The sequence below is a fragment of the Plectropomus leopardus genome, chromosome 8 (genome assembly GCF_008729295.1).
Source record: "Plectropomus leopardus isolate mb chromosome 8, YSFRI_Pleo_2.0, whole genome shotgun sequence".
NCBI classification, from domain to species: domain Eukaryota; kingdom Metazoa; phylum Chordata; class Actinopteri; order Perciformes; family Serranidae; genus Plectropomus; species Plectropomus leopardus.
In genome coordinates, this window is record NC_056470.1 from 35,445,856 (window position 1) to 35,458,808 (window position 12,953).

The 12,953-nt window shown below is 41.6% G+C and overlaps 1 protein-coding gene across 1 annotated transcript in view; it reads right to left on the reverse strand.

Annotated features, from left to right (window-relative positions):
* Positions 1-4,995, reverse strand: part of LOC121946639 (extracellular sulfatase Sulf-2-like) — a 27,162-nt gene extending 22,167 nt beyond the window's left edge. The window contains exon 1 of the mRNA XM_042491307.1: positions 4,935-4,995. Within this exon, the coding sequence (XP_042347241.1) occupies positions 4,935-4,995 (61 nt within the window). The remainder of the gene's footprint in view (positions 1-4,934) is intronic.
* Positions 4,996-12,953: the final 7,958 nt, after the last annotated feature.

Consider the following 12,953-nt stretch of genomic DNA (forward strand, 5'->3'; position numbering starts at 1 on the left):
GGAAAACAGCTGCTTCACTGGTGGAGAGGATCGCCGCAGGGACCGCAGCGACACACACACACACACACACAGAGCTCTCCTGTGTGCTGACAGGTCAGCGGGCTACCAGGTGTAGGTGGAGGATGGGTGAGAGGAGGAGGAGGAGGAGGAGGAGGTGCTGCTGAGTGTAACGGATGGCCGCTGCTTCTTACAGCCTTCAGCTATTTGTAAGGGAAGAAAGATAAATAAATAAGCGAGACAAATGTCCGCTCCTCTGCGGAGGACAAACTGAATCTTCCCTGCGGCTCTCCTCTGCTGCTGTTTCACCGACTCTGAATCAGAGAGGCAGCAAACAGCCGACTGCAGCGCAGGAGCAGGAAATGAATCCCACTGAAACGCTGCCGGACTGAAGCTCAGCGAGTCAGACGGGAGAAGGAGAGTTTTAGAGCAGGAGGTCGATGCACAGAGGCGAGCGGATACAAACAGCCGAGTTTAAAATGAAACAAAGACCAAATGGCGCAATTTTAAAATGTTTCAACTGGAGCAAAAAAAAAATAATCAGGAAAGAACTGCAGACCACAAACATCAGCCACTCTCGTTCTGAAATCGTCAAATACACTACGTCACTGTTTCAGCGCCAAAAGCCACCTGTGACGTCCGCACGGCTGACAGCTATTCTTCAGTTTCTGATACGTCTGTTTAGTTTTTATCTTAGGAATTTGATTTTGTTTGTTTTATTGGATTCATAGTTGTTTTTAGTTATTTTATTCTTTTTCTTTTTTTAATGTGCTGATAGGAACTGGTGGGAAACAGTATTTCATGTCATTCTGTGTGTACAAATACTCGGAGGACCGACAACAAAATGTGTCTTGAATCTTGAATCTTGAAACCATGACCGGTCGGTCGTGGTGTTATTGCACTCGGCAGGACGGCAGCTGCCGCGGCAGCATAATAAGAGGACGGCCGACGTCACTTCAAAGCGCGGCCGGACAGAACAGTTGGACGACCAGTTCAGGCTGCAATACTTGTTGGTATTGTACATTTCTGCACAGATCATTTCATACGTATCATTACAACATTTCTAAGTCAGTTTTTCGCTGTTCAAAACTGACGAACAATAAACTGGTTGTTTTTTAGCTTAGAGTTATTGCGACGTTTCCAGCTGAGGTTGAAGTGCCAACCCCTGAAAAAATGATCTTTTTTTAACCATAACCAAGTGGTTTTTGTGCCTAAACATAACCAAATGTTAACCACAGTGTTTATGAATCATAAAGACACAAGTTTTAACATCTACATAATAACATTCAAATGGAGCGTTTTTTTTGCTGTTTGCTGAAATGTATAAGGTCAGTCCACTGAAGTCATCAAATGCTGCCACTTTCGGCGTTTGATCAGCCATCTTTTGTGTCAGCATGATACGTCGGTGGAGAGCGTCGAGTAAAAACGTCAGTAACGACGTGATATAAAGAGCACGAAGGTCCCTGTTGTCGGCGGATGGATCCAACAAACCTTGGACTTTCATGGTTTCTGGTGTCAGAATTTGAGGGTTTTTTTCTCGGTGTTTGTTGACGTCCCGGCGTTGGTTGCCATGTGCTTTGTTGCCTAAACATGTTGCCGTCCCACCATGTGCTTGTGTTGACATCACGGTACAGTAGACGCAGAGAGATACCTCGAGCGTAAAATGTGAACATGAAAGTCTACCGACAAAGCTGCAACGTGTGTTGCACTCGCCATCCCGCAGCGGTCTCAGTTTGGAAAAAATCCAGGAGAAAAAAAATGGTTCTGTGTTCTCTCTGAAGACGCGCTATCGGTCAGTGACGGCACATTCCCAGCAGATCGGAGGGCGTCTCAGGCTTCCTGTTGGTTTTTCTGTGGCGAGCGGGAGCTGCAGCTGCACACTGCATGGTGTGAGTGCTGCAGCGAGGGGCTGTGGTGCGTTCGCCGCACTGAATTTGCATAAAGTAGACTCGTCTTTATGCAAACGAGCCTGTCCGGCAGCGATGCAGCTGGCTCAGGAAACTTGAACCGAGCTGTGAAACAAGGACAGTAAAGTGAAACTGGATGAGCCGTGGAGCTGCCTGTTTCTGACCTCAGATGTTACATTTTGTTCAGTTAACAGAAAGTTTATCAGCAGGCCGCCATGTTGTTTCCTGTCTGACACGGCGAGCCGAGAGTCAGAGTGGAGGTAGATTTGTCTTGGACATAAAGGCTGCCACACATGACGCACATCTATCCAATCAAGTGTGTTTAATGATGGTGCGCGTCACCGCGGGGAAGATAACCAGCCAGCCGAGCAAAGCTGCGTGCTCCCGAGCGTCGTCGCCGGATCTGTGGAAATGTAGCGTGAGCTGAGTGTGGCCATCGTGATGCTTTAAAGGTCCACCGTGTCAGATTTAGGATCTAGATTTAGGACCCTATATATGAACGGCTCATTCTGAGGTAAAGAAACCACAGCAGTAATTGTTTTCAGCTGATTACACACTAAAGAAAACACACTGATTTTATGATAGTTCATTTCTGACTTCGTGTCCCCCTAAATCCTTAAATCCTAAATCCTTCAAACTGGAGCTTTAAAGGGGTCAAATCCTAAAAAAAATCAGAAAAATCATATTCATAGTAGTAAGTAGTAGTAATAGTGACGAGGACGAGGTCGTAATTCCGAGTTTGAAATTGGGAGATTTCAGTGATGCCCGAGTTGCTGAGTTGTGACAATTGCGTGACGTTTAAGGGCAGCAGAAAAAGCAGAAAGCATGAAAACAGAGTCAACAACTACAAAAAAAAAAAGAGATTTGCTTATTTTGTTCCTCGTAGCTCGTTGACTTTCAGTAGAGTCACATTTTAGTTTCTGCATCTGTTAGCTGCAGCAAACTGTGAACTATGAAACATGCCAGGCCAGAATACTAACACTGACGACGTTATTTTATAACACGAGGCGCCGACTCGTCGTCGTAAATGCATTAAAGAAACTTTTTTATTAATTCACCTATTAAATATCAATTTTGATCACATGTGAAGTGTAATATGGTGTTAATGTAAACTGCTGTCCATGTAGAGTCACAGAGATTTAATATGAAAATATATAAAAGTATAATATATAAAAATATGAAATGAATAAATACATAAATAAATAAACTGTCGACAGCTATGAGCCTCTCGTTTAAACGCCGTCAGCATCAAAAGTGTAGAAACTACGACCTTCTGACGTCACATGAACGCAGCATGATTGTGATCAGCTGCTGAGGTGTGTGACGTCTCAGACTAGTGTGTGTGTGTGTGTGTGTGTGTGTGTGTGTGTGTGTGTGTCAGGATCCATCACGCTGCTTATATATACAACAATATGAACTACTGTCTACACATCTCATGCTGAAGAAAGCTCAATAAAACTGAATGTTCTGTACACACACACACACACACACACACACACACACACACACACACACACACACACACACACACACACACAACACAAACACACACACACACTCTGCAGTGGTGTGCAGCAGAGAAGAAGAGCCGCCTGGAGAGATTCTCCATTTCCTGTCAGCCGTGCCAACTTCCTGTCACCATGTTGATTTACTGTTCCATTACTCTACCTGTGGAGCTGTGTGTGTGTGTGTGTGTGTGTGTGTGTGTGTGTGTGTGTTTTACAGGCAGGGAGTGTGTGTGTGCATACTTCTTATTTTGTAAGCTGTGTGTGTCAGATATTATTTCAGTGTGCATGTGTCTCAGCTTGTGTGTGCGTGTATGTGCTTAAGTGTGTGTGTGTATATGTGTGTTTCCCTAAAGGCCTGCATCACTGGCAGAGTGCCTCGCTGGAGTAATTACTTACACACACACACACACACACACACACACACGCACACACACACACACACACACACACACACAGCGTCTCAGGTGGAGGATGAGCAGTAGCAGTTGTTACCATGGTGCCAGTGTCGCCGTGCCAACTGACTGACCATCTGTGTGTGTGTGTGCGTGTGTGTGTGTGTGTGCGTGTGTGTGTACTGACCAGGTTATGGAGGCTCACGTTAGAGTGTACTGAGGCACATCGTCTCCCTTTGAATATTCTGGACTGTGATTGGTTGGTTTGTCCTCAGGTCAGACGTTGTAGCTGTTTGTCAGGTTTAATCAGTTTAACCCTTAAAATAAAAAATGGCTTAATTTCTTTCAAAAACATGGCAAGAAGGCGAAGAGCAACTTAAGAAATGACACAAAAATTACAAGAAATTAGTTTAAGTACAAACAGACAAACAGGGAATAACCTGAAAAAATAATGATTTTTATTTTGGTCATTAAAAATAAACATGTAGTTAAAAACAATTTTCCATTTTTTACCCTTTTTTCCCACACATTTTTCTGAAGCTCTTCTTTTTATTATTATTTTTTTTAAACCTACTAGCATCTTTTCATATGTGGAAAATGTGTCATCAAGTTGCTATTTGCCCTTTTTTTTCTCATGTTTTTAAAAGAAAGTGAACCTCTTTGCCCGGGGTTCAGATGTTTAAAAACGTATAAAAGTTATCAGAAATTTAAAAAAAAAGTGCCGTCACTCCAGGTTACAAAGGTTAAATAATAACAAGTGACATTCTGAATGATCTGTATTGCTCTTTTTAGTAAAAAGTGAATTTAATAAACTTTTGTAACAGTTGCCGCAGTAGTTTAAATATGATAAAATTATTCAAAATGTAATGCTCTCTTCTTGTTCCTTTTGATGCAGTTTCTGCCGTGACAGGCTTTTATTTCTTAAAAAAAACATTTAAATTCTTTAACAATTGTAAGATTTTAACGTGTAATATTTGTCTTGAGGTTTTGTTCTGTTTCCTTTAAGTTTATCGTCCAACAAAAATCTGCAGAAATCCAAACATGTTCCTCTGCAGCAGAATAAAGGGTTAAAGGCCTGTGCAGCCTGCAGATCTCACACACTAACAGCCGAGCTCGAACGAGCCGCTGACGTGACTCCATTCTGCTTCGTGTGACACGGAAACGTTTGGGCGCCTCGGGCCGCGGCGCCATCACAGATTCTGCACAAGAGGAAACACGAACACGACAAGTGTTTTCTGTCGACGCAGATTTACTGTATCAGATGTTTGAGGAGATCAAACGGTCACGCGTGTCTCCTGCAGACAAACGACCCAAAACCACATGAAAGGATTTCAAACACAGACTGAGAGAAACCTGCTCTGAAAAAACGTTCAAATCATGTTTCCTCACACGTCTTCTCGTGTTAACGTTCACTGACTGCATCCATCGAGAACAGCTCGGCAGTTTTTAAAGAGAAAAATTGGAGGACTGTTTTCCTTTAATAAGTTTAGGTGATTTTTAAAGATAAACGTTGGCTTTTTTTTTGGTGATTTCTTTTTCTTTAAGGAATTTTGCCACTTTTTTTGGGTGATTTTTTTTTTTTCTTTATTCTTCAAATTTTGTGCAATATTTTTATTTTAAAAAATTGGATTTTTAATTTTATTTTTATAAGACACATGATATTCCGGCCTTGCACAGGCGGCGTAAAAGGAGTTACCGGTAATTCTGAGATCACGGCAGAAAAGCGTCATCAGACTCAGAGTGTGAGGCAACGAACACGGAGCTAAAAACAGGTTTATCTGCTCGTTCGTGATGTCGCTGAAATGAACGCTGCAGCCTGTAGGAGGCACTCAGACTGAGTGTGTGTGTGTGTGTGTGTGTGTGTGTGTGTGTGTGTGTGTGTGTGTGTGTGTGTGTGTGTGTGTGTGCACGTGTGCTTTAACTTGACATGCGTGTGTTTGTGTGTTTGTTTCAGGTCCCTGCTGAGCTGGACACCCTGATAAACACTGAGTATACTCCAGAGTGTCTGCACAAGGTAACACACACACACACACATACACACACACACACACACACACACACACACACACAGGACCAATTTGTATTAATCTGCATGTGTGTGTGTGATGAATTCTTCGGTTTGTGCCTCCTGCAGTCAAGATGCTACAACTGGTTAGGTACCACATCCATCATGAAAACACACACACACACACACACACACACACACACACACAACAAAAACACATCTGAGGTGTGTATGTTTCTAATCTGTATCCATGGTTACATTTTCGTTTTTCGTTGCTCTTTTACACAGCTGATAGTTTGTGTTGTCAGCTGTGTGTGTGTGTGTGTGTGTGTGTGTGTGTGTGTGTGTGTGTGTGTGTGTGCGTGTGTGTGCGTGTGTGTGTGTGTGTGTGTGTCATGTTTCAATGTTCAATGCGTCTGCTCGAGCAGCCGGAGGTCAAAAGGTCAAGCAGCGCTGCAGCTAACCCGCTAACTGATTAGTTCAGCCTGCTGCTGGCAACGAGGCCGACTGCAGGAGGCACACACACACACACACACACACACACACACACACACACACACACACACACTCTGCCAGTGATGCCAGAGGCCTGGTGGGCTGCAGCATGCCGTTACTCTCTCTCTCTCAGCGGATCTTGTTTCTGTGGCGCCTCAGTGGCTCCGTCACCACACAGCCTGGAAACTCGCCCACTCCTCCTCCTCCTCCTCCTCCTCCTCCTCCTCCTCCTCTTCTTCCTCCTCTTCTTCTTCGCCTCTCTTCTGTTTTGCATGTTGAAGTTGAATCCTGAGAGTTGTATTTTCGTGTTTCTGCTGTTTTATCTAAACACTGCTGAACGTCGTGGTTACGTAAAGACTTTTCTTCGTGGCTGGAATGCGTTCTGTCGACATTCTGTCGACTACGTCTCATATTTAAATCGAGGAAAAGTTATATGGCGATTGATATCGTTATCGTTTAATCCCACCATACCTTCTCAGAAACGACCATCAGTACTTCTTATTGTTTCTGTTCACTGCAGATTTTTAAAAGGAAAAAAAATCTTTCTTTCTCTGATTTATTTATTTATTTATTGGCAATTTAAAGACAATTGGAGGATTTTATTTTCCTAATATGTTTTGGTGATTAGATAAATTTTTGCAATTTTATTTTTCTTAGAAAATTGTTGGCGATCTCTTTTTCTTTAAAATTCTTTTGACAATTTGTTTTCTTTAAAACATTTAAGTGATTTTATTTTATTTTTTGCTGATTTTTGAAACAGGGAAACATTGGGGGGATTTTGTTTTTGTTAGTTTTTGGCGATTTTTTAGAGATACATTTTGGAAAAAGAAATCTTGACAATTTGTTTTCTCTTTTGTGATTTGTTTCTTAGAGATTTTTTAAAGGAAAAAATATTTGGGGTATTTTGTTTTTCTTGAAAAAGTTTTGGTCATATTTAAAAATAATTTTTGGCTTTTATTTCTTTAAAAATTGTTGGCGATTTCTTTGTCTTTAATTTTGACTTTTTTTTAAAAAATTGGCTTTTTTTCCTTCAGATTTTTGGATGATTTATTTTTTAAGAAAAAAAGTGCCCGTTTTCTGTATATATGTATTTTTTCAGTCAGAGGAATAGATGTTAAGCTCTGTGACTTGAGGCATAATAGCTCAGTTAAAGTTGTGTTATTCGTCACACGGGTGAACCTCTGCTCACAAGCGCCCACTAATGGTTGAAGTCTTTAACCGGTCGTGTGGTTGTTGAAGCCGTCTGCTCCTTAAAAGTCTGTCTTCTAAATAAAAAACCTCAGAAAGACACGTCTGTGGTGAGCGTGAGCCCTGAGAGGATGAAATGTGTCCTCTGGAGGAAACCCCTGGTTTGTTGTTTGGTTGCTGTTGAGTCGGTCGGTCTGCGGTCCGCCGAGTCCTGACGGCGATAACGAGGAGAAAAAGCAAACATCCTCGGGGCTGTTGATGCCTCCTCACAGCAGGTCAGAGGACGCAGCAACAAACACGACCATTTTTACCCCAATCCGCCCGTTTTTTGTTTCTTTGTGTCAAGTTGAGTTTCGTGGAAGCGGAAGCGGACGAGTGTGTGTGATGCCTCTGAGTGTTTCTGTAAAACAAAACACTTTTGATGGCGAAAATCAAAATCAGAAACGTCCAAACCTGACAGTGAATGGTTCCCCAGGACGTGTTCGGACAGCTGGTTCCATCTGAGTGAAGCGTGATTAGAAAAACAGACATTTTCTCCGACATTATTGCTGCAAATCACATCATCTCTCTGTTTGAAGTCTGAGTGACGGACGCATCAGATCCACCGTCACACGCGGCTCATTAACGTCTCTTTGTTCACTTTACAGCAACAAACTGAACTCACCGTCACATTTACAGTTTTACAGTAGTTTACAGTCTCGTCCACACGCAGTGAGAGACGTTTGACGTCCCTCAACGAGACGTTTACTGATTCCTTTTCAAGCTTGTTCTGTCTCTCTCTCTCAGATCCAAGATCATTGATTCCTCCTGAAGACGTCAATATTTAAAAACAAATTCATATGTTTATCAGCCATTTCTGAATCTCTGGGGCCAGCTTTAATATCTCACACACTCACACACACACACACTATCGCTCTGTGCACAAAATACACCTTTTAAAATTTAGCTTTAAAAAACATTATACATTATTATAACAGTAATTTTCTACTGTCATTGGGTTTATTTTTTGTCCAAAGCCAGTCCTAATCATAAATACCTAATGTTCATTAATTTTCAAAATTTCAACCCTATAAATGCCAGGTTTTTGTCATGATGCCACAATGATTTAAATGATTTTCAGTCTCCTCCGTGCTCAGTGTGTGAGTGTAGCTGCTGACAGTCTGGGATATGTCAGTGTGTGAGTGTAGCTGCTGACAGTCTGGGATATGTCAGTGTGTGAGTGTAGCTGCTGACAGTCTGGGATATGTCAGTGTGTGAGTGTAGCTGCTGACAGTCTGGGATATGTCAGTGATCAGCAGCTACATTGACTGTGACAGGTCACCTAGTGGAAATAGCATGTATTTCCTCCATATGCCAAATATGGTCAAAATGACCTCATCAGGTGGAAAATAGTCAAAATGACAAATTCAGAGTCAAAAGCCCAGAATGACACCCAGAAATAATACAAGTCCTGTTTTTCTGCTCTGATGGCTGTGGGATCAAAAATGTCAGTTTGAATGGGTTTCAATGGAGCATTTTTGGACCTGAACAGTCTGAATGTAACTATTTAGTTTCCACGGTGTATTTTAGACTTATTGTAGGAGCTGAGCTGCAAATTCACTGATTACACTCAAATACACAATCTGGACTACATTTAGGACACATGCATCAACACACACACAGTTATCACAACAGGAAGGAGGAAAAGCACCTAAAACTTCTTGTGGAAACATACTAAGCGACTGTGCCGTGGAGGTTTTCGGGGGCGTTGGTGCAGCTTTAGAGCGTTTCTCTGTGGTGTTACAGCAGGATTTATCGTGTTATTTCCTCGCATGCCTGCGGGGATCAGCAGCTCTAAGCCGGCAGGGTCAGTTGGTGGTTTGGTGGCTGGTTCTGGTCTCCTGGAGGTCTGAAGGACCGGAGGCCGATTAACCCCTTAAAAACCTGGATCAACATCTCGTGCTGTGTTGAAATGTCTTTCACAAGCTAACGATTTCTTTCAAAAAACATGAGAAAAAAAGAGTGAGCAACTTGGCAAGAAATGACCTGCAAATTGCAAGAAATTATTAAAAGGTGACAAGAAAATCATGTGAAAATGAATTTAATAGAAGAGGAAATTTTTTTTTTAAATTCTAGGGAAAAATGTCCAAAAAATTCTGTTTAATTATTGTAACTGTATATTCAAAAATGTTGCAGACAAAAATTCTGCTTTTTTTTTTGCTTATTTTCAGGTCATTCATCTGTTTCCTCTTTATGTATTTGTTTATTTGTCTTTTTTAAAAAAAAAAAAAAAGACTTCCTGCTAATTTTTGGGCCGTGTCATGTTCAGTTGCTCTTTCTTTCCACGTTTAGGTCAAACCTCCGAGCTGAGCGACACAAACCGCTCACAGACAGCTCCGTCTTCACGTCTCTTTTGCTTTTATTAGTCCACACCTCAGAGCAGCCCATAATAATCAGCGTCATGCATTGTTACCATGACAACAGCAATCAAAAAGGAGAGATGGTCTTTTAGCGGCTGCTCTCTCTCTCTCTCTTTCACTTTGACGTTGTTTTTTTCTGAACTCTCTCCATCATCTGTGTCGTAGGACTGGATTTGAATCTGAAAGCTCTTTTGTTGTTTGTCTGAAAGGAACTCGCACACACACACACACACACACACACACACACACACACACACACACACACACACACACACACACACACGATCGGCCAAATCAGTGCGGCAGTAACTGTGAAGAATACAAAGCAGTGGAGCTGATTTTTTTTCTTTTTTTCTGCTGTTCGCTGCACAAATTAATCTCTAAATTGACTTCGCTGGTTTAAAAGAATCACAAACAGTCGATGGATTTGATGGAAGAGAGAAAAACAAGCTGTCAGACAGCAGCCCAGACTGCAGGAGAACATGTCAGCATGCACGTTTCTGCACGTTTCTGCAAGTTTCTGCACAAATCTGTTACATTTGCACATTTCATACGTATGTTTCATTTAAGCTTTTCTAAGTGACGTAGCACCGCGAGGAGAGTCTGCTGTTTAACACCAAAAAACAGCGAAACCGGTTGTGTTTTTTTAGCGAGTCATTGCTGCATTTCTAGGCGAGGTTGAGGCGACAACCCCAGTTATTTTTGGCCACAAAAAAAAATCTTTTTTTTTATCATACCCAAGAGGTTTTAGTGCATAAACTGAAGTCTCAGTGAGATAAAACCCCTTAAATCAAAGCAATGTACGTATGATTGTTTTTTAAGGGCCAATTTAATGACTTATTCTAAGCTGTTTTGCAGCATTTTTGTGTCCTTTAGCTGTGCTGGTTTTAAGATACAATTTCCAAATATACAGCCTTATTCCAAAGTAGTGGCACTAGCATTTGCAATTTTTTTCTTCATTTTGAGAAAATAAATCTTAAATCTTGTATCAAGACAGATTTGTTTGTTTTTAGACACTAGTTTTTGCACTAATTTTGCCAATTTTACGTAATATTTTACCCATTTCATTGCTTTTCTTCTTGTTTTTAGAGTTGCCATTTTTGTAGTGAAAAATAAAGAAACAAAAAGTTTCAACATTTACATACAACTACAAACAGCCAAAGTTCAGCGCAGGGACAGATGAGACAAACAGTCAAACGTTCAGCGACAGAAGAGACAAACCGCCTATATAAACCGCCATCTCTCCGCCTCTCATCCAGCTGCTCTTTGCTGCTCTTGTTGTTATCAGGGGCGGATTTAATAATTTTGGGGCCTGGTGCCCCAGCCTAACTGCCTTGCTTTGATTTCATTCTCTAACTGGGAATGATGGTGGGCTGCTGGCAGCTGTCGAAGAAGTTGTGATGTTTTCTGCACGCTCATTGTAACTAACACAGACTGGTGCAGGTGATGTAAAATTTGCAGGATTTTAACACGTCAGGCACCTGTGTGTGTGTGTGTGTGTGTGTGTGTGTGTGTGTGTGTGTCTCAGAGGTGAGTGTTCAACATGATCACAGCTTTCTAATAGAGGTAGTAATTACCTCATGGCAGTCTGCCAACATGACTCACCTGTGTACACACACACACACACACACACACACACACACACACACACACACACACACACAGTTTTCTCCTTTGTTGTCAAAAGAAAATCAATGTAAATATGATTCAGAATTACAAGAATCGCTTCAGAGTGAATATTACAACATTGATCATCTTTACTTTGACTTGTTTTATATCAATAAGCCTTTTCTGCTTGTTTTGATGCGAGAACAGTTTTGATAAAGTTAATTTAAACACTTTAATCATTATAAGTATTATTTTTTCCATAAATTACTGTAAAAAAAATCCAGTATTACTCCAGTTATTGCTGTAGCAGGAAGACATTTATGCAGGCTGAAGCTGGCTGCAGATACTTTTGTGATATAAGTACATCAAATCTAAAAACGGGGTTTTTATTGAATTAGTAAATTTGCACTTTTAGCATTATTTTAGTATTTCCTTTATCACCAAGTTATAAGCTGATGTCCAGAAACAGAGCTGCTCCCGAGGAGACTGTTGAATGTGTTTCAACATTAAGTGTCACTTTCATGATTTGTGTTTAATTTGTCACAACTGCTGAACATCATGTCTGAAGTCACAAAACTACACCAAACATCAAACTCTGGTCACAGTTTATGTGATACTTTGACTTTAACTGTTGACTGCAGCCTTAAAACTGGATGTCGACTCGAAATCTCCAATCAGGACGGCTGAATATTCAGTTTCTTCCTCTCCAGATAACAGATCACTTCAGTCGAGTGTCGGTCTCGTGTTTTTCTGCAGTGTCGGAGCAGGAACGTGATGTTCGGTCCGTCAGATGCGCGCGAGTCGTTTCATTAGCATTTTATTTCATCAGTCACTTCCTGCATCAGAGGAGAGAGCTGCAGAGAGCAGCTTCTCACCGGAGGACAAACCACTGTCCATCAATCTCTCTGTCAGTCCCTCCGTCTGCGTCTCCGCTCGCCGCTCTGCAGAGCTGTGAGATAAGAGCAGCTCATTAGTCAGATAACTCATCTGCGCTTCCTCTGCTCTTCATCCTCTCCCTGCTCTTCATCCTCTCCCTGCTCTTCATCCTCTCCCTGCTCTTCATCCTCTTCCTCTGCTCTTCATCCTCTCCCTGCTCTTCATCCTCTCCCTGCTCTTCATCCTCTACCTCTGCTCTTCATCCTCTCCCTGCTCTTCATCCTCTCCCTGCTCTTCATCCTCTCCCTGCTCTTCATCCTCTACCTCTGCTCTTCATCCTCTTCCTCTGCTCTTCATCCTTTTAACGTGAGCTCAGGTCAATTAAAGTACAAGTACAAACTCTTTTTATTTTATTTTATTTAAAAAAAATAAGAACAGGCCTAAGGGACTGTTCTGTATTTATCAGAGGAGAGAGTTGGCTGTTTTTTGGGGTTTTTTTATTCCCCCCAACTGACTTCTTAAATGATGTGTCGATGTGTTCAAGGACCATCAGAAATTTGAAGTTCCAAGAATAATTT